General features: G+C 37.4%; 1 protein-coding gene across 4 annotated transcripts in view; it reads right to left on the bottom strand.

Annotated features, from left to right (window-relative positions):
• Window positions 1–23,230, bottom strand: part of MEMO1 (mediator of cell motility 1) — a 125,892-nt gene that overhangs the window by 96,704 nt on the left and 5,958 nt on the right. The window contains exon 1 of one of the 4 annotated variants that reach the window (XM_058682970.1): window positions 80–134. The exons of the other annotated variants lie outside the window; for them this stretch is intronic. Within the exon in view, the coding sequence (XP_058538953.1) occupies window positions 80–119 (40 nt within the window). The 5' untranslated portion in view covers window positions 120–134. Of the gene's footprint in view, window positions 1–79; window positions 135–23,230 lie in introns of those variants that run through there. 4 annotated transcript variants of the gene reach the window in all.

Below are 23,230 nucleotides of genomic sequence, written 5' to 3' on the forward strand. Positions count from 1 at the left end.
TTTAAATATAGAGAACAAACTGGCAGTTACCAGAGGGGATATGGGTGAAAGAGGTAAAGGGGATCAAGAGCACACTTACTGTGATGATCAGTGGGTAATGTACAGAACTGTGCAATCATTATATTGCACACCTGAAATTAAATATAGCACTGCATGTTATTACACTTGAATGTAAAAGAATAAATTAATTTTTAGAAAAGAGGAAAAAAAAGAATAAAGCTGGAACCCTACCCTCACCCTATATACAAAATTTATCTCAAAATGAACCAATAACCTAAATGTAACAGCTAAAACTGTAACACTCTCAGAATAAAAACAGGGGCAAATCATCACGACCTTGCATTTGCTAACAATTTGGGTGGTTTTTTTTTAACGTTTATTTTTATTTTTGAGAGACAGAGAGAGACACATCATGAGCCAGAGATAGAGGGAAACACAGAATCCAAAGCAGGCTCCAGGCTCTGAGCTATCAGCACAGAGCCCACCCAACATGGGGCTCAAACCGATGAACCGTGAGTTCATGACCTGAGCCGAAGTTGGACACTTGACTGACTGAGCCACCCAGGCGCCCCAGCTAAGTGTTTCTTATTAGACATACTATCAAAAGTACAAGCAAACAGGGGCGACTGGGTGGCTGAGTTGGTTAAGTGTCCAACTCTTGATTTTGGCTCAAGTCACAATCCCAGAGTTGTGGGATCGAGCCCTGCACAGGGTCCATGCTGAATGTGGAGCTTGTTTAAGATTCTCCCTCTCCCTCAATCCCTCTCCCCGACACATGCATGCATTCTTCCTCTCTCTCTCAAATGAAATGAAATGAGATAAAAATAAACAAAATGACTTTAAAAAGTATGAGCAAACAAAAGAAAAAAATAGGTAAAAATGGACTTCATCAAAATAAAAAAGTTCTACACATGAAACGATATTGTCAAGAAGTTGAAAAGACAACCGTAAAGGAGAAAATACTTGCAACTCATATATCTGATAGAGAATTAATACCTAGAATATATACAGAACTCTTACAACTCAACAACAAAAGGACAAGCAACCCAGTTTAAAAAAGTGCAAAAGACCAGAATAAACATTCCTCCAAATAAGGTATACACATGGCCAATACACACATGAAAAGATGTTCAGTATCATTAGTGATTATGAAATGCTAATCAATCTACACTGGCATACCATTTCACGCTAGTTACAATGGCTATGAAAGAAGGAAAGGAAAGGAAAGGAAAAGGAAAACAAAAAGGAAAAGGAGAAGGAAAAGGCACCTGGGCCCTGGTTTAGTCAATAGAATATGCAACCCTTAATCTCAGGATCATAAATTAAGCCTCATGTTGGGCACAGAGCTTACTTTAAAAAAAGAAAAAGGGGCACCTGGGTGGTTCAGTCGGTTAAGCCTCCGACCTTGGCTCAGGTCATGATCTCGTAATTCATGAGTTAGAGCCCCACATCCAACTCTGTGCTGACAGTTTGGAGCATGGAGCCTGCCTCAGATCTTGTGTCTCCCTCTCTCTCTGCCCCTCCCCTGTTTGTGTGCTCATGCTCACGCTCGCTCTCTCTCTCTCTCTCTCTCTCTCGCTCTCTCTCTCCCTCTCAAAAATAAACATTAAAAAAATTTTTTCTAAAGAAAATAACAAGTGATTGACAGGATGTAGAGAAATTAGAATGTTCATATGTTGCTGGTGGGACTATTACATGGTACAGCCAGTGTGGAAAATAGTTTGGCAGTTCCTAAGTAATTCCTGTAGAATTAGCATATGATCCAGCAATTCCAACAACATCCAAAAGAAATAAAAACAGATATTCCAACAAATATTTGTACACAAATCTCCATAACAGCACTAGTGACAAACACCAAAAGATGAAAACAATTCAAATGCCTACCAACCAATAACTGGATTAACAAAATGTGGTATGTGCATACAAAAAAATATTATTCAATTGTAAAAAAGGAATGAAGTACCAATATATACTACAATTTGGATAAACCTTGAAAACATTATACTAAGTAAAAGAAGCCAGACACAAAAGGTCACAAATTGTATGATTCCATTTATATGAAATGCCCTAAATAGGTAAATCCACAGAGACAGAAAGCAGATAGGTGACTGACAGCAGCTATAGGTAGGCAAGAATGGGGTGCAACTTAATAGCCTTAATAGGTTAACTGCTTAATAGATTTCTTCTGGGGTTATAAGAATGTTTTGAAACTCAATACAGCTGGTAGCTGCACAATATTGTGAATATAATAAATGCCGATGAAATGTACACTTTAGGAATGCCTGGGTGGCTCAGTAGATTAAGTGTCCGACTCTTGATTTCAGCTCAGGTCACAATCTCATGGTTTGTAAGATCAATCCCCATTGTCAGGCTCTGCACTGACAGTGTGGAGCCTGCTTGGGATTCTCCCTCCCTCTCTCTCTGCTCCTCCCCCACTCACATTTTATCTCTCTTTCAAAATAAATTAAAAGAAAAAAGAAATGTACACTTTAAAATGGCTAACTTTATATTATGTGGATTTCACCCTGGTAAAAAGAAAAAAAAGACAATTTACACAAATCTCCAGTTGACAGAAGTTCGTAAGCATAATAAAAATGAAAAATCATTATATCAGAAACTGTGAAACTTTCTCTCTTTCCCTCTGTCTCTAATCTTCTGTACCTGGTTTAACACCAAGGACATCCATAAAACATATTAACTTACTCTGTATTACTAAAATAGGGGCACTTTATTTACTTACTACATTTTTGCCTAATAATCAATGAAAGAGGTAGGTTAAAAAAAGAAGAAGAAGAAGAAAAGAAGCTAGGTCAGTTTATCACATCATTTGCAGTTAACAGTTGAAATAAATGAAAATTAGGGGCACCTGGGTTAGTCAGTCAGTTGAGCGTGTGACTCTTGATTCTGGCCCAGGTCATGATCTCAGTTCAGGAGCTCAAGCCCACCATCAGGCTCCATGCTAACAGTGCGGAGCCTGCTTGGGATTCTCTCTCTCCCTCTCTCTCTGCCCTTCTCTTGTACTCTCTCTCAAAATAAATAAACTAAATAAGAAAATATATGAAAATTATTTTCAATTAACATTATATTGGTTGGAATCATATTTTGTTTTTATATTCGAAACATGATTGTTTTTAAAAAAACATGTTATATATACCTAACAAGATGACTTAGTAAAGGATACTTCAGGTGTTACACACATTTCTTGGGACTCAAACTGACTCCTAAGTAAAAATTAAAGGGGCCCCTAGCTGGCTCAATCAGGGGAGCATGCAATGCTTGATCTCAGGGTCATGAGTTCAGGCCCCACGTTGGGTGTACAGATTAGTTAAAAACAAAATCTTTTTTAAAAAATTTAAAACATGCACATGCATACAGTTTGTTTTCTCAGGGCTTCAACATCTTTGGAATATAGCACTTCAAACTGCAAAACGAAATAAACTTAGAAAACATCTATGGACGGACATAGAGTACCAAAATCTAAATCAACTCAAATTTGCATTTATAATGCTACACCAAACAATAAATCAATGGTCATGTGTAATAAAATAGGTAGTGAAACCATAAAAGTTCTCAGTGGTATATTGAATTTTTAAATATTAAATAAATTAATACCAGTTTGGCAAGTAGAATGACACCTAAATTATGCATTCTCCTGGGATAAAGCTCCTTTAACTAGACAAAGCTGGGATTTAGGGAAAATTCTCATCTCTAGATCTGTGTGACAGAGGAGTCAGCAGGCAACATACATAGAATAGGGTCTTACTGGCCCCAGTTAAGTGGAAGCCTACACTCGTCCTAAACCCATGCCCTGCCACCTAGACTCATGGAAGATGCCACCGAGATCTCAAGAAGATGCCACCGAGATCTCGAGAGTACTTGGCCAACGCATTGTTTAGTGGGCATCTAGAAAAAGGTAGTCTGTTCTAGTTTCTTTTCTTCCCCACTGCCCCCCACATGGGGGCAGAGTACTAGAAAACAAAGTATCTTTGCCTGGAAACAGTCTCTAGACAGACTGAAAGGAAGAGAAGGAAGCAAATGTATAGCAATGGTGAGCTGAGAAAGGAGTCTAGACTCTAAACATATTTAAATATGGCAAAAATTAAAACTGCTGAAAATACTTAAATCCTCCTCAAACATTTCCCAAAAAATATAATAGGAGAGAAAAAAAAATCTCTAATGTATCAATCCTTGGTTTTAATGTATTAAAAATGTGGGCAGTATCTAATACTAAATGTTTTTTTGTCATGGGAGAAACATTCATTCATGGTCCGCAATCAATACCATTTTATCCATGTGAATTTCCAAAGGTTGTGGAGAATGTCAATCCAGTAGCATAACAGACTACCTGTCTCAGAGAAAAAAAAAAAAAGTCTTGTGAACAGAGTCCTAGAACGAAAACATTGATTAGCTGCTCACCACAGGGTTGTGCTAGTAGCTAGCTGCATGGTCATGTAATCTTGTGAAAATAATAATAATAATGATAATTTTAAGGCTGAAAATAATGTGAAAATATATACATTATAAAGATGTAGTATCAGTGGTAACTAACTAGACATGTTTCTAAAATGTACTAAAAAATACGTGCCCCAACATTAAAAATATAAAGAGATAATTTAAAAAGAGCCCACAATGCCCAGAAAATTGTGTGGACTGCACCTACAAACTGCTTTCTTTTGACGTGGCCCATAAAATGTGAACAAGGTAAACTTAAGTTCCACCTAGACTCTTAATATAGCTAATTTCAATTGCTTTCAATAAATGTTTCTCCTGAAATCAGTGCTCCTCAACTAAACACTGAAGAGTAGAAAGATAAAGTGGCAAATGAGGAAGCAAATCCTCACAGAAAGTTTAAAATTTTTAAAGAGTTGAAAGTAAAAAAACACTAATGAAGAACATAAACAAGCTGAATTTAAAAGCTTTCTCTATGTACATTCCAAATTTAGAAAGAAATGTAAGCCAAATTTATAAAGAATGTTTTCAAATCAATATAAAGTATTCAGGAAAATTGTTTTGGGGGTACAGATAACTAAATATATCAAGTGTCAAAGGCAATATCCATTTCTAAAGACTGAAAATACTGGGGCACCTGGCTGGCTTAGTCAGTGAAGCGTGCAACTCTTGATCTCAGGGTCATGAGTTCAAGCCTCATGTTGGGTGTGGAGCCTACTAAAAACAGAAAAAGAAAGAAAAGAAAAGGGAAAAAACCTAAAAATATTAATTACTATGATCATATTCTTGCTATTTACACAGACTGACACATAACATACCTTTTTTTCTCTTTTAGAGCTCCAACCTTACATTTCTTCATGAAATTAAACACTAAAATCTTCCACAAGAATATAAATTTTTAGATTTTAAACTTAAGATTTATAATGAGATAAGATGAACAAAATGAAATGTTTATTTTAAAACATTATTGAGGCACCTGGGTGGCTCACTTAAGTGTTTGACTCTTGATTTCAGCTCAGGCTGTGATGCCAGGGTCGTGGGATCGAGCCCCACACTGCACTCCACACTCAGCGTGGATCTTTAGATATCATCTCTCCCCTTCTGCCTCTCTCTCTGTCACACACACACACACACACACACACACACACACACTAAGATAAATAACAATAAAAATATTACTGACATTGCATATATGGCTTTTTACCATCTTTTCATTAGCAAGCAGTTATTGAGCTCTTTGTATGTATAAAACACAAACTACAAAAAAGTATCAATGACAGCCATTTCCATCAAGAGGTTTACCTAGCTGAGGAAATAGATAAATAAAACAAGGTAAGGTATATACACAGTGCCTAATGAGAGATTTAAGAGTTCAGATGAAGGAAAAATGCTGGGAAGAAAAATAAATTAACTTAGGTCTTAAAAGCTGAACCAGAAAAGCAGAAGATGGCAGCGTATTTGCAAACAGAAGGAAGCTCTGCACAAAAGCGCAAACGTGGAAATGACCTTTCAGTTGCATGAAATAAAAGCTTGCATAGTTGAGAAAGGAAGAGCTAGAATAAGTAACCCCTTACGCTGACATTAAGGAGTTTGCTTGGAGGGGCGCCTGGGTGGCTAGTTGGTTAAGCATGAGACTCTTTCTTGATCTCAGCTCAGTTTCTGATCTCACAGTTCGTGGGTTAGAGCCCTGTGTTGGGCTACACACTGTCAGTGCAGAGCCTGCTTGGGATTCTCTCTGTCTCTCTCTCTCTCTCTCTCTCTCTCTCTCTCTCTCTCTTAAAATAAATAAATAAACTTTAAAAAAAAAAAAAAAAAAGGAAGCTACTTGGAGACCCTAGGACAGAGGAGCCAGCTAAGCCACACGTGGATTCTTGCCCCACAAACACTGCGAGATATAAAAAAAAAGTTTACTTGTATTCCATATAGACAATGGGTAACCAATGAAAGTTCTTATGCTTGAAAATGTGTTTTAATTACAAGACAGAATATTGAAACACGTGCACTATATAGTTCACACAACATGCAGGGATAAAAACTTTATATATTTGAGAATTTTTGTATTATTATCTTGCTTTTGTCAATTTATGCAATGAAGCTCCACAAAATAAAATGTTTTATAAGTTAAGTGATTCCCTAACTTCTTATTTTCAAATAAACATATGTTTAATAGTCTAAGATATAAATTTATTAAAAGCCTTGTATGAGAATATGGAATGGTAGTTAAGAGCTCTGAGTGTGGATCGAGCTGGTGGGAACCCTAGCACAACGCTGTGACCTTGAATAACTGAAGCCTCAGCTTTTTCACTGGCTGCGATATTAAAAGAGAAATGCAAGTGCAGATGCCTCACACACAGTATAGATTTTCCATACAGTAAAGACTCAATAAATGTCGGCCATAATCATTAAATAGAACCCAGCAGCCCCACCACATGGCTCATCTGAACTTGTGTCAGGGCTGTACTGATCTTCTACTTCCTAAAATTCTTAAACACTACCGCATAGTTAGTAAACACTTCCTGACCAACTGATATGTACAAACCAACCGTTTATTACCATGTCAGATGGACAAACGGGTAAATAGACTGCATAGAAGTCTATAAAATACAAATTGTCTTAAGTCAGTTATTTAAAAATAACTTTTAAATTTAGGAAGAATTAAAAAATGATGATTAGAATACATTAATGTTAAAATTCATATTAGCAATGGAATTTTAAAATTTTCTAAGATTTTTTTTATTTTTAAACCACTACTCTTCATTCAATGTTTATCATAAACATTTTAATGCCCAATCAGACTTTTTTCTGAGCTCTCCCGGCCACTTCAATTTCCCATTATAATTAGAATAAAACTCATTTAACCAGACCTACAAGAATCTATATGATGTAGTCCTAATCTCCTTCTCCAACATTCTTCACTATAATTCAGCCACTTATTCCCTCTTACTGGAAATCTCTCTCCCTGAGAATTTCATACCATTTGGGATTTCAATTTAATTTTTACTTCCACAGAAAGACTTCTTCTAATCCCTATCTATGGTAACTTCTCCCTTAGTCACTCGGTATTACCTCTTCACCGCAATCAAACGTAAAGACAAGTAGTACTAAGTACAGTAATAATACCTCATGACCCTTCCAACCTGGTCACAACTGACAGCTAAATCAGGAATGGGAGCCTGAACCCAAGAAGAGCCAACTGACAGGTTAGGCAACAGCCCATATGGTAACCTCAGAAATTGAAGAATTATATAGAAAGCAGAAACGGAGACTAGATAAACTAATCTGTGTCCTACTGAACAGCTCCCTCCCTTCTATTCTCACAGTTTATGTTGGTCAGCCTCACCAACTAAGAAGTAAACCCTGAATCACCTGTAAAGCACTAGAGCAAAAAGGTATTCATCAGAATCACCTGGAAAGCTTTCAAAAAAACCACACCAGAATCGACATTCCTAGGAGAGTCTTAAGTGACTCAACAGATCAATTTGACATGTATCCATGAACAAAAAGTTCCTTAGTGGGAGCTGTGGGAATCAGCACCACATGCCAAAAGACCCATGAGGAGTCTTGCCCACCCATGCATTGAGGAACAGGCCTATAGATCTCAGTTCTGGCTCCGGATCCTGCAGTGGTCCACAAACTTGCTCCAGTCCCTCTTGGCCACAGTACTACAGCCCCTGGAGAAGATGGTCTTATGCAATCACCCACAGATGACAGAGCCTTTGTGGAAGTCTAGGAGCCCAGCAGCAAAATTCCAGCATACCACTGAAGCAAATAAATAAATAAATAAAAATTAAAAGTCTAGGCACATTAGAGAGCATTAAGAGGAAGTCTGACTTTTCCCATGGCACTTGTAGCCCAAGGCAGCACAGCTCAGTACCAAAAGACCCTCCTCAGGGGCACAGGATTGGCTCAGTTAGTAGAGTATATGACTCTTAATCTCAGGGCCATGAGTTCAAGCCGCACAATGGGTGTGAAGCCTACTTAAAATTTAAAAAGTGGGGCACCTGGGTGGCTCAGTCGGTTAGGCATCCAACTCTTGGTTTCAGCCCAGGTCATGATCTCACAGTTCATGGAACGGAGCCCCGCACTGGGCTCTGCGCTGACAACACTGTGCCTGCTTGGGATTCTCTCTCTTCCTCTCTGTTATTTCTCTGTGCATGCGCTAGCACACACTCTTTCCCATCCCCCCCACTCCAAATAAATAAATAAACTTCAAAAGAAGAGTGGGGCACTGCACCTGAGTGGCTCAGTAGGTTAAGCATCTGTCTTCGGCTCAGGTCATGATCACAAACCTGACAGTTTGTGAGTTCAAGCCCCTGTCAGCACAGAGACCAATTCAAAGCCTTTGTCTCTCTCTCTCTCTCTCTCTCTCTCTCTCTCTCTCTCTCTCTCTCTGTTCCTCCCCCACTCATTCTCTCTCTCAAAAATAAATAAAATTTTTTTTTAATTTTTTAAAGAAGAGTGCTGTAAAATTTTTAAGGTAAAAAAAAAAGAAAAGCAAGAGAAACCTCCTCTGCTCGTGATTTCTCCCACAAGGGAAAATGAAAGGATGTGAATGATCCAGCTGTGCAGGATGCTGCCAGAGGTCCATTTCTCCACTGAGCACTATTCATAATAGCCAAGACATGGAAAAAGCCTTAAGTGTCCATCAAAGATGAATGGATAAAGAAAATGCAGTTACGTATACAACGGAATATTATTAAGCTATTAAAAAAGATGAAATCCTGCCATTTGTGTCAACATGGAGAAAATATGAGGTCACTATGCTAAGTGAAACAAGTCAGAGAGAGAAACAAATACTGTATGATCTCACTTATATGTGGAATCCAAAAACATCAAACTCATAGAGAGGAAAATAATGATTGCCAGGAGCTGGAAGGTGGTGGAAACAGGGAGAGGTTAGTCAAAAAGTACAAATTTCCAGTTATATGATGACTAGGTGCTGGGGATCTAATGTACAGCATGGTGACCACAGTTAACAACACTGTAATGTCTATTTGAAAGTTGCTAAGAGACTAAATCTTAAATGTTCTCACCACAAAAAGGAAATGGTAATTATGTGAGTTGACAGAGGTGTGAACTAACCCTTCTTTGGTAATATATCATGGAATCAAATCATCACATATACACCTTAAACTTACACAATGTTATATGTCAGTTACACCTCAATAAAGTTAAAAAAAGAATGTGTTTCTGAAAATTGAAAATATTGCATATATTTCCAAATCCCTAAAATAAAAGCTGTAACACTGAAAGTGGTAACTGACCTAAAATAAATGACTCCTTGGATGGTTATAAACAGCAAAGGTTTTATCTTATTCATTTACATATTTCCCACCAGAAATTATTGTTATTCCCTCTTATAAACCAGAAGCCCTAATCTGTATGTAACATTTCACGTAATCTAGTAGAACAAACTTATTCACATAAAGTCCTTAATTATTAATAAATATAGACATTATCTCTTCTATTAAGTTTAAGATATTTATTGAATAACCAGGGGCACCTGGGTGGCTCAGTTGGTTAAGCATCTGACTTCAGCTCAGGTCATGATCTCATGGTTTGTGGGTTCAAGCCCCATGTCAGGCTCTGACAAAGATTCTGTGTCTCCTTCTCTCTCTGTCCCTCCCTGACTCATGCTCTGTTTCTGTCTCTCAAAATAAATAAAAATGTTAAAAAGATATATAGAGTAACCAAAATAATTTTCTTTCATATATTCTCTTCACCTATTCATTAATTTATTTATTTAATGAAGTTTACAAAATTCCTATTTCATGTCAAGACTGTTTCTGACACTGAGGAGACAACAATAAGGAAAGGCAGGCAGGTCTATGTTCTCATGGAGCATGTATTCTAGAGAAAGGAGGCAGTCACTAAATAGGTAAACAACAAAATAACTTTGAATTGTGATCAATGCTATGACACATAAACAGAACCATTATTTCATAGCCACTCTATGTCCAGTAGAGAAGACAGTTTAAAAAGGGGGGGGGCAGGAAAGGCACCTTAAGTAGCTACCAACTGAATTGAGACGTAAAGAATACAAAGAGCCAAGAAAATACTTGGGGGCAGAAATTTCTAGAAAGAGAAAACAGCAAGCACAACGGCCCTGAGTAAAGACCTTACCATGTTAAAAGAATCCGGAAGGAAAAAGTACCAGTTTCATGAATCCTAGTGAACAAGGAGGAGAATGACAAAAGATAATGTAGGATAGTCAGGCACAGGCCAAATCACGCAGGCTATCCATAATCAGAAGCTTAAATACAAAAGAAAATCACTGAAGCAGTACAGTCACATCTGATTTACACGGCTTTTAAGTTCTAAAACATACTCTTGTAAAGTAAGCACACTACGAAATATAATTAAACACATAAATTAAAGCTAACTTTGTCATCCTATATTTGGCAAGTTAGTATCAGACAAATAACAGAACAAGGTAGTCAGATTAATCATCTAATCATTCATAAAGCATTTAGTGAGCTCCTGTTATGTGCCAGATGCTACTCTGGGCGCTAGAAATGCAAAAATGATAGTGGTGATGTCACTTTTCAGTCTGACCAGTAAATGCAAAACCGAAAATGGTGGTAGCATCCACTCCGAGCAACCCAGTTTTCTTCCTAAAGTCTCAAAGCAGTGGTTCTCTATGCTCTGTATTAGAACCATCTTTAGTGTATGTAAAAATGCAGATATCTGGGCCCCACTTATCAGCAATCCTAATTCAACAGGTTTCCAATAATCCCTCACACTTTAAGAAACAGAGGTGAAGGAAGAAGTGTATCAAAATCACCTACAATTTATAAATTACATCTCCCCATTATCCTACTCAAAATCAGGCAAAAATGAGCCACTATAATTAGTGAAAGGAGTATATTATAGTACAGGGTATGTTAGGGGCGGGGGGGCGGGGGGGGAGACAGGAAGAAAAGACAGTAAGATTGACAGTTGCTACAATAGACAAATCTTGAGGGCTTGTTTGTTTTTGGTGAGGGCTTAATACAATTGCAAAGGAAGAAGTGAGGATTTCTACACACCAGCAGTTCTCAGAGTAATATTTCCAGATTCCTGGGGATCCCCAAGACCCTTTCAGAAGGTCCACTAAGTTAAAATTATTTTCATAATAATACTAAAAGACTGTTTCTTTCACTGTATTGGTATTTACTTTGATGGTTGAAAAGCAACTAGGTCAAACTGCTGGGATCTTATTAGCAATAGCACTAAACAATATTAGCAGTTATTACAGTCTTCACCACCACACACTTACCAAACTTTAAAAAAAAGAAAAAGCCAGTTTCTTTTAAGAATGTCTTTGATGTAGCTATAGCTGTAAATATTACACATTTTATTAAATTTCAAGCCTTGAGTATACACTTTTCAATATTCTGTGTGCTGACATGGGAAGTATGACAGTTGTCTCAAGGGAAAGCACTTACATGACTGAGTTGCAAGCTGACCTAGCCACTTTTTTATGGAACACCGTTTTTCTTGAAACAATGACTGACAAATACTGGTTACTTAATCTCGAGTATTTAGCAGATATTTCCTTGAAAATCAACAGTGAGCCTATCACATCAAAAAACATACCTGTCAATGTATATTGCTGAGTATAAAATCCAAGCTTTGAGAAAACTGAAATTTTGCAAAACTTGTTTCTACCATTAAGGGCTTAAAACCTTCCCAAGTCAAACAGGATTTTCTGACAATAATGGTGATATTAACAAATGTGATTCTTTACCAATGACTGATAAAATGTGTAAACATTTGGAAGATCTATATAACCCAAGGAACAAATACTTTCCACGTGACTAATACACGGTGTTACAAGAATTCTGCAAGGATGAAAGATCCACTTCAAGTGGAGGATAGACTGATATTAATGAAAACAGTATGAAAACTTCATTGCTAAGATTTCAAATTCCAGATTGGAGTTAATCTCTCTTCTTCTTCTTTTTTTTTAATGTGTATTTATTTATTTTGAGAGTGAGAGAACATGCGTGCAAGCAGGAAAGGGGCACAGAAAGAGGGAGAGAGAATCTGCTGACATCAAAGAGCCTGACGGGGGGCTCGAACTCATGAACTGTGTGAGATCATGACCTGAGTCTAAATCAAGTCAGATGCTTAACCAACTAAGCCACCCAGGCAACCCTGGAATTAATTTTTCTAAAAGTGCTTTTAGAAGTAGACCATCTTGATGTTGTTGTTGACAGTCTCACAGGTATATTGCATTTGTGTCATTCATCATATGTCAACTATATTTCAATAAAACAATTTTTAAAAAACTACAACTTTAGGGGCACCTGGGTCAGTTAAACATCCAACTTCAGCTCAGGTCATGATCTCCTGGTTCATGAGTTTGAGCCCTGCGTTGGCTCAGTGCTGACAGCTCACTCGGAGCCTGGAGCCCATTTCCAATTCTATCTTTTCCTCTCTCTCTGCACCGCCCCCCCCCCACCCGCTCATGCTCTGTCTCTCAAAAATAAACATTAAAAAAAAAATTTAGTTTTAGTATAGCATCAGAGTAGGATATCCACAATCATCTGAATAGTTCACTAAAATATTCTGCCCTTTTTCCAATTTCATATTTGTATGAAGCCAGATTTTCTTGATATGCTTCAGATAAAACAACATGTCACAACAAAATGAATGCAGTAACAGATATGAGAAGCCAGTTGTTTTCCATTAAACTAGACATTGAAAATATATGCAAAAATGTAACAAGTGCTAATTTCTCATATTTTCCTTGTTTTGGAAAATAAAGTTATTTTCATTAAAAATGCTATTCATATTAACATGCAATGGGTTTTTATTATTTTTTAAACAAATTACACATATATTTTAAGTTTCTCAGTTTTAGTTTCTAATGACAGATATTGATAGATTAATTCACATGCCAAAAAAAGTGCTTTGGCGTTATCAATCATTTTAAGGAGTATAAAGGGACTCTGAGACTGAAAAGTTTCAAAATAACTGCTAGAGATCTAATGATACTTTATGTAGCTATTCAACTCTGTATCACCTTACTGAATGCATCATAACTATCTTCCTTTGAAGAACCAGAATAAGCAATAACCAAAAAAGGGAATGTGATAGGTAGAATAATGACTATTGGTGTTATAACACAGAAAGACCTTCAAATACTGAATTTGTTAAGTACAAAAGTATAAAAGAATTATACAATACAGTATACTACCATTTGCTGAAAAGGTGTAGGAAATGATGACATATTCATATGTACTTGTATATGCGTAACAAAACAATGGACAGACATGCAAGGAATTGATAAAAGCACACACCTACAAGGAAGGGGGAATATGAAATTTACAAAGGTGGTATAGGAATGAGCTTCTCAATCCTTTAATTTTTAAAACATATGAATGTATTCACAGTATTTTTAAATTTATAACTTAATTTAATTTAAAAGAAAATAACACTGGGGGTGCCTGGGTGGCTCAGTCGGTTAAGCGTTCGACTTTCACTCAAGTCGTAATCTCAAGGTTCATGGGTTGGAGCACCGTGTCGGGCTCTGTGCTGTCAGCCCAGAGCCTGGAGCCTACTCTTGATTCTAGGTCTCCCTCTCTTTCTGCCTCTTCCCTGCTCATGCTCTGTCTCTCTCTCTCAAAAATAACCATTAAAAAAATTAATTTAAAAGAAAATAACTCTAAACCAATATTAAGTATAATTCACATGTATTTTCAATTTCTAGGTTGCCCTGATATCAGGAAAAAAATAAAAAATAAAAAGTTACTTTTTTTTAAATTTTTTAAATGTTTTTATATTGGGCTCAATGCTATCAGCACAGGGCCTGCTTCAGATCCTCTGTCCCAGTCTCTCTGCCCCTCCCCCCATTCGCACGCACACATGTACCCACTCTCTCTCAAAAATAAATTTTAGAGGCGCCTGGGTGGCTCAGTCGGTTGAGCATCCCACTTCAGCTCAGGTCATGATCTCGTGGTCTGTGAGCTCGAGCCCCATGTTGGATTCTGGGCTGACAGCTCAGAGCCTGAAGCCTGCTTCAGATTCTGTCTCCCTGTCTCTCTGCCCCTCCCCCGCTCATGCTCTGTTTGTCTGTCTCTCGCTCTCTGTCAAAAATAAATAAACATTAAAAAAATTTTTTTTTAATTAAAAAATAAATTAATTAAAAAAAAATTTTTTAGGGGCGCCTGGGTGGCGCAGTCGGTTAAGCGTCCGACTTCAGCCAGGTCACGATCTCGCGGTCCGTGAGTTCGAGCCCCGCGTCAGGCTCTGGGCTGATGGCTCGGAGCCTGGAGCCTGTTTCTGATTCTGTGTCTCCCTCTCTCTCTGCCCCTCCCTGTTCATGCTCTGTCTCTCTCTGTCCCAAAAATAAATAAAAAACGTTGAAAAAAAAAATTTTAAAAAAATAAAAATAAAAAAAAATTAAAAAATTAAAAAAAATTTTTTTAAGAAAATATTCAGATGAGGGGAACGTGGGTGGCTCAGAATCAGTCGGTTAAGACTCCAGCTCACAATCTTGGCTTAGGTCATGATCTCTTAGTTTGTGAGATTGAGCCCCAGGTTAGGCTCTGTGCTGACAGCACACAGCTTGCTTGGGATTCTGTCTCCCTGTCTCTCTCTCTCAAACTCAAAACAAATAAACTTAAAAAAGAAAAGGTAATATTCAGGTGAAATTAGCAGTTATTTCATTAACTTTTTTGTACTTAAAAGATGTCACTGATGGAATTGAAAGCAAATTTAGATATTGCACAAGACAAAAAAAAAAAAAAAAATCAGTGAACTTAAAAGAAATTATCCAAAAGGAAGCACAGAGAGAAAGAAGAAAAAAATTCTGAATTAACTATAGGGCAATACCAAGCTATTTAGCATACTTTTAATTGGAGTCCAAAAAACAAAGGGGGTAAAAAGAAAAAATATTTGCGGTAATAATGATTATGACAAGTATTTTTCTAAATCTGCTGCTAACTATAACCCACAGATCCAAGAAACTTAGTGAATCCCAAAAAAGGATAAACTCAGATCACTCAAAGGCACATGATGATAAAATAGCAGGAAAATGGTAATAAGTTTAAAAAAAAAAAAAAAAAAAAGCTTAACACAACCATAGGGGAAAAAAAAAAAAAAACCACTATATTGAGAGAAACAAATACTTTTTTAAAAAAATCACAGAATTCTCAGAAGCCGTGCAAGCCAAAATTCAATAAAACATTTATAAAGTGCCAAAAGAAGTAATGTCAACACACCTACTGAATTCAATATTTACCAAACCACCTATCAAAAATGGGGTAAAAAAGCTACAGTAATCAAAACAGTGCGGTAATGGAATAGGAAAGATAGACATAGAGACCAATGGACTAGAACTGAGTCCAGAAATAAACCCAAACATCTATAATCAATTGATTTGAACATTCAACAGAGAAAGAATAGTCTCTTCAACAAATGGTGGTGAGACAACTGGACATCCACATGCAAAAGAATAAAGTTGAACCCAAACCCACCCCATATACAAAACTTAACTCAAAATGAATCAACCTAAATGTAAAAGCTAAAACTATAAACTATATAAAACTATATAAACTTATTTCTCAGAAGAAACTGCAGAAGCAAATCTTCATGATCTTAGGTTTGTCAATGGTTGCCTATACATCACCAAAGCACAAGTAACAGAAGAAAAATAAATAAATGAATGAATAAATAAATCTGAATTTCATCAGAATTAAAGTTTTTGTGCATGAAAAGATACTATCATGAAAGGAAAAGACCATCTATAGAATGGGAGAAAATACTTATAACTCATATGTCTGATAAAGGATTAATTTCCAGAATATCCAATGAATTCTTTTAATTTCATAAAACGAAACAAACCAATTTAAAAATAGGAGAAAGACCTGAGTAGACATTTCTCCAAAGATAATCTACAAATGGCCAATGAGCACATGAAAACATGTTCCATATCATTAGTCATTAGGATGGCTATTATCAAAGAAAAAAAGGGGGGGAAGAACAAGTGTTGGCAAGGATGTGAAGGAAGTAGAGCCCCTGTACATTGCTAGTAGGCATGAAGAATAGTGTGGCTGCTGTGGATATCAGTTTGCTAATTCCTCAAAGAGTTAAATATGGAATTACCCTATGACCCAGCAATTCTACCCCTAGACAGATACCCAAAACAGCTGAAAGCAGGGACTCAAGCAGATACCTGCACACCAACATTCACAGGACTATTAATTCACAAAGCCAAAAGGTACAAACAACCCAACTCTGCATCAACAGATGAATGAATACAATATGGTTTATACATACAATGGATATTATTCAGCCTTGAAATGAAATGAAATTCTGACACATACTAATTTGGATACGGATGAACCTTGAAAACATATTAAGTAAAGTAAGTCACACAAAAAAGGACAAATATTTTATGAGTCCACTTAACCTAGACACCTAGGATAGGCAAATTCATAGATAAAGAAAGTAAAATGGTGGTTGCCAGGAGATGAGAAGAGGAATCAATAGGAAGTTAGTATTTAAGGAGTACAGACTTTCAGTTGGGGAAACCATTGGTGATGGCTGCAAATTATATTAATGTACTTAAATGCCACAGAAGTGTACACTTAGAAATTGGTAAAATAGCAAATTTCATGCTATGTGTATTTTACCACAATAAAAAAAAAGGGGGGGGGGTCTTCGTATACCTAGGGCCTTGCTAGTTTATGGTAACAATATGATTTGTCGTAAATTCCTGTTTTTGTTTTCCTGATACCATGGGCCACACTGTATCACTATGAGCTCTGCAAAAGACAGGAGAGCTGGAGACTGATTAGTTAAGGTCAGTCACAAGAGTGCTCTATGCCTATAAGACTGACACCCCCAATAAAATAAAAACCTGGGATACCACGGCCCAAATGGGCTTCCCTGGCAGTCAAGACTTCACACTTGTTGTCAAATCATTGATGAGAGAATTTAACACTGTCAGAGCAACTGCACTGAGAGAGGACACACTGATACCTGATTTGTCCTGTACTCCACTATATGCACCTTTCCCTTTCTGTGATTTTCATCTGTATCCTTTCTCTGTAATAAACTGTACCTGTAAGTATAACAGCTTTTCTGAGTTCTAGGAGTCCTTCTAAGGGCTCATCAAACCTGAAGGTAGTCTCAGTGACCCCTGACACCGATGAAAAAGCATGTACCATACAAATATTACCTATGAGAAAGCTGGACTGGCTTTATTAATATAAAACAAGGAACACTTCAGAACAAAAAATATTACCAGATATAAAGAGGAACATACATAATAATAGTTAATTCAAGAAAACATAATCCCAAACATGTACATTAAATAAGATATTTAAAATACATGAATCAACAAATCAACAAAACTAAAAGAAACAATACACAAACCCAGAATTATAGTTGGGAATTTCAATACTGCTCTCAGGAACTAACATAAATAATAAAATAAGGAAAATCAATAGGAATGTAGAAGACTTAAATACAATAACCCAACTTAACCTAATTAACATTTAGAAAGCATTCCACCCCACAACTACAGAAAACATACATTATTTTCAAATGAACACAGAACATTCACCAAGACAGACCATGTAATGAGCCATAAAACAAGTCTATTGTTACTTATCTGGGCCCAAGGGAGAAAAACAGATGCAACATTTCCTAAACTTATTTGACCATAAAGCCTTTCTGCAAAGGCATCTCCAGGGACTACTGTTTCTCATCACACTTTGAGAAAAGCTATCCCACCCATTTTCACCCCTTCCTATTTCTACTCCTAGTTGTGACTAGCAAAATAAGGGAATTAGTAAAAATATCCTTTCCTTGGCTACTCTGCCCGAACTAGCCAATCTTGGGAAGTACCTGCAAAAGTCCTAAGGCAGGAATAAGCTTGACATATTTGGGAAACAGTAAGAGGGCCAGAATGGTTGGAACAGCATAAAGAATAAGTGGTAGGAGATGAAATCAGAAAGTTGAGCAGAGGTCAGAGCATGTTAAGACCTTCTAAGCCTCAGTAAGAATTATGAATGTGATTTTAAGTATGAGGGGAGGGTTCTGAAAAATGACTATTATCTCATTCACATATTTAGAAGATATCTCTCTCTCGCTCTGTCTCTCTCTCTCTCTCTCTGTTGTGTAAAGAACAGAATGGAAAGTAGGCAACAAGTTGAGAAGCTCTGGCAATAGCATAAACAATGTCGAAGAGCAGAGCAGCCTAGACAAGACTGAAATGTGTATGTCAAAGAAAAAACTCCAAGGCAAATCTATATTAACTGCACTGAGATGTCTTCAAGCATTTTCTTTACTTGGGTCCTGGGCTATCTCATTCTCCACCTAATGAGATGCTCAGTTGGTCTTCCTTACATGATCTCCCTCACCTACCCAACCTCTTCAGGTTGGAATCATTTTAAGGCTTAGTCATGAACCTCTTTGGCCTAGCTATTCCCATTCTTGTGATTTCACCGGACATTTGGCTTTAAATACCATCTATATAATGATAATTCCCAATTTTACATCTCCAGTCTAGGCCTCTCCCCTAAAGTCTAGGCTCATGTACCCACGTGACTTACAGTAAGTACCTCAAAATTTAACAAACCAAAATAGAGCTCCTAACCTTCCTCTACCAATTTTTTTTTTTTTCTCATAAGTCTTCCCTACCTCAGGTGGTAGCAACTCCATTACTGCAATTTCTAACAGATAAACCTTAAGAAATATCCGTGACTGGAGCGCCTGGGTGGCTCAGCCGGTTAAGTGGCCGACTTTGGCTCAGGCCATGATCTCATGGTTTGTGAGTTTGAGCCCTGCATCGGGCTCTGTGCTAACAACTCAGAGTCTGGAGCCTGCTTCAGATTCTCTGTCTCCCTCTCTCTCTGCCCCTCCCCCACTCACACTCTGTATCTCTGTCTCTCAAAAAAAATGAATAAACATTTTAAAAATTAAAAAAAAAAAAAAAAAAGAAAGAAAGAAATACCTGTGACTTATTTCTCTCATACCCCACTTCCAAGTATGGCAGCAAATCCCGTCAGCTCTACCTTCAAAATATATCCAGTAACCAATCACTCTGACCTGCCCCCACTGCTATTATTACTCAATGCCAGCCTTTATCATCTCTTACTTGGATTAGTGCTTACTCGTAACTGGTCTCTCCGGTTCTGCCCTTGCCACCGGCTTCACCACTCCCTGACACTCACTACAGCGTCAAGTGATTCTAGTAAATCTAAATGGAGCATGTCATCAACTGCTCAAAACCTTCCAACAGCTATCTCACTCAAGAAAAGTCCTTACAATGGTCTTCAAGACCTATCTGACCAAAGCACCTCTGTGCCTCTGCTCCAGCCATTTACTTTTAACCTCATATCACACTACTCTATCCATGTCACTTCATACCAGTTGCAATGGCCTCCTTGCTGTTTCTCCAATACTCCAAGCCAGCTTTAGCTTCAGGACCTCTGAACTTGACGTACCTTCAGCCTAAAATTATCTTGGCCTCTAGGGGCGCCCGGGTGGCTCAGTCGGTTAAGAGTCTCATGCTTTCAGCTCAGGTCATGTGAGTTTTGTGAGTTTGAGCCCCATGTCAGGCTCTGCACTGTGTGGAGCCTGCCTGGGATTCTCTCTTTCTCCATCTCTCTCTGCCTCTCCCCCACCCATGCTGTCTTTGTCTCTCAAAAATAAATAAACTTAAAAAATTACCTTGGCCTCTAAAATTACCTACAATGCAAGGCCTGCTCTCTCTCCTCTACTTCAAGTCTTAACTCAAAGTCATTCAAATGAAGTCTTCCCTTCCAATGTTATTTAAAATTGCAAACTTCCCTCGATTCTTAAACATTTTTATGCACCAGCAGCTCTGATTTGCTTTATAATTCTCCATAGCACTTTCCCGTGTCTAATATACTATATATTTTACTTACTTACCTTATTTATTGTCTATCTCCTCCAAACAGAATATACACTCTAGGGATTTTTGTTTGTTTCATCTCCTGCTACACTACCAGTCCCTAGAGCAGTACCCTTCACACAGAGCTCAATTTATTCAATATTGAATCACTGAACGTTAAACAAAGCCTCTCCCGAAGTATCAAGTTTTGTTCGGCCTGATTCAAATTCTGGGACCAGCCTAATTAAAATAAACCAATTCCTTTACCAGTATTTATTTTCTATGAATAATATTCAATATTCATAAGTGTTTCTAGTCACACTTTTATTATTTTATAATCTAAAACATTTATTTAACAATTATAGAGATGCTTACTGACTCCAAATAATTCCACTTCTCTCTTACTCCAGCAGCACTACAAACAAAAAACAGTAGCCTTCAGCCAGAAGTCCTGTGTTCAAATCCTAGTTCGCCATTTACCAGTAGTATGACTCAGGCAATTTAGCATCCGCCAAGTCTTAGTTTCTCATCAATAAGAGAGCAAGGAGGGGGTGGATTAAAGCCTGCCTGCCTTACCTATCCTATACCTAATCACAGGATTATTGTGAAAATCAAAAATGTATGAGAAAATGCCTTATAAATCATAAGATATACACAAGTGTGAGTTAAATGTCAATAGTTTAGAAAAAACCTGAAGAGCAGAAAACTTCAATGTTTGGAGCAGCATATCTCACCATATCTCCTTGCAGTCAGACTGGCTGTCTGCAATCAGACTCCTCCACTTAAATATACCTTAAACAAGTTATTCAACCTCTCTGAGTCATTATTTCCACATCCATAAATGGAGACAATACCAACCTTGTAGTGTCCTTGAGGATTACAGATTATATACAAATATAGGAAATGTACCCATGGAATATGTTTAATGAAGGACATTTTTGCTATCATCCTGGTCTTTCAAATGGACAAAAATCCAAAAGGAGATAACTACAAACTATACCATGGAGGTAAGAAAGATGACTTTGACTTGGAAAATACATGAGAAAAAACAAGAAGGAAAGTGAGAAAGAGCCAGTTGTAATCAAACAAAACTTTAACAGTTTGCCTATTAAATTTGTTCTTTCCTTCTTGCCTTTTTCCAAGTAAAACAGCAGGATGAAATGCAAAGAAAAATCAGCATACAGAACACTGTATCTAGTAACCTAAAAAGTTAATTTTAAGACTAAATATTATACATATAATCTCTTTACTTCAAAGGAGAATATCCTTATTAGACAGTTTTTCAATTTCTCACACACCGAGATGTATTTTGACACTCTAAACTCAAGGCACATGTCAAAAAAGTAAAACAATTGCAGTTTTCCAACCACAGCTCCCTGATAAAATTTTATTAAAAGTTTAGAAATATGGCAAAATGAATAAAACAACTCAAAAAGTAAAACTGCAATTAAGACATATATCATACAGGGGTGCCCAGGTGGCTCAGTCAGTTAAGTGTCCAACTTGAGCTCAGGTCATGATCTCACAGTTCATGGGTTTGAGCCCCATGTCAGGTTCTGTGCTGACAGCATGGAGCCTGCTTCAGATTCTCTCTCTCTCTCTCTCTCTCTCTCTCTCTGTGCCCTTCCCCCATACTCACACACATGCTCTCTTTCTCTCTCTCAAAAATAAGCATTAAAAAAAATTTTTTTTAAGATATATATCATACAAACACTTCAAGAATGCTTTCTGAAATCATCAGACTTTGCTATATTTCCTTGATTCCAGGACACCAGTAATTATGAGATGTACCATCAATATAACAACCATTTTTGGGGACAGGGTAGGGGGGAAAGGCCCCACATTAAATATACTCTCAGACATACCAATTTCAAAAAACATTTAAACAGGGCACCTGGGTGGTTCCGTCGGTTAAGCATCCAACTTCAGCTCAGGTCATGATCTCACAGTCCATGAGTTCGAGCCCCGTGTCGGGCTCTGTGCTGACAGCTCAGAGCCTGGAGCCTGCTTCAGATTCTGTGTCTCCCTCTCTCTGCCCCTCCCCTGCTCATGCTCTGTCTCTGTCTGTCTCAAAAATAAATAAAAACATTTAAAAAAAATTTTTTTAAACATTAAAACATAATGTATCCTTCTGGAATGCTGACAACATTCTATTTCTTGATATAACAGGCTGGTTACATAGAGTATGTTAAATCTGAATATTCATCAAAGTGTACACTTGAATACTTTTTCTGTATCTACATTTAGTTCAACAAAAAAAATTTATGTAATATACCTACTTCATACACATACAGCTATCAACCAGACGAATTATTGATATAAATATGAAAGGTAAAAAGATAAAGCTTTTAGGGGTGCCAGTGTGGCTCAGTCAGTCTGTTGGGTGGCTAACATCAGCTCAGGTCATGATCTCACCATTGGTGAGTTCGAGCCCCGCATCAGGCTCTGTGCCAACAGCTCAGAGCCTGGAGCCTGCTTTGGATTCTCTCTCTCTCTCTCTGCCCCTCCCCTGCTCATGCTCTGTCTCTCTCCCTCTGAAAAATAAATAAACATTTAAAAAATTTAAAAAAAAAAAAGATAAAGCTTTTGAAAGAAAACATGGGGGGTGGGGGACAGTGCCTGGGTGGCTCAGTTGATTATGAATCTGATTTCTTATTTCAACTCTTGATTCCAGCTCAGGTCATGATCTCATGACCTCCTCCGTGCTATCAGCCAGGAGCCTGCTTGGGATATTCTCTCTCCCCCTCTCTCTGCTCCTCCCCTGCTCATTTTCTCTCTCTCTCTCTCCCTCTCCCTCTCCCCCTCTCTCTCTCAAAATAAATAAATATTTAAAAATAAAAATTAAAAATTAAACATAGGAAAGTAGTTTCATAACAATGACATAGGCAGAGATTTCACAAATGGAAATTAAAAAGCACTAACCAATTG

The sequence above is a fragment of the Neofelis nebulosa genome, chromosome 9, assembly GCF_028018385.1.
Source record: "Neofelis nebulosa isolate mNeoNeb1 chromosome 9, mNeoNeb1.pri, whole genome shotgun sequence".
Lineage (NCBI taxonomy): Eukaryota > Metazoa > Chordata > Mammalia > Carnivora > Felidae > Neofelis > Neofelis nebulosa.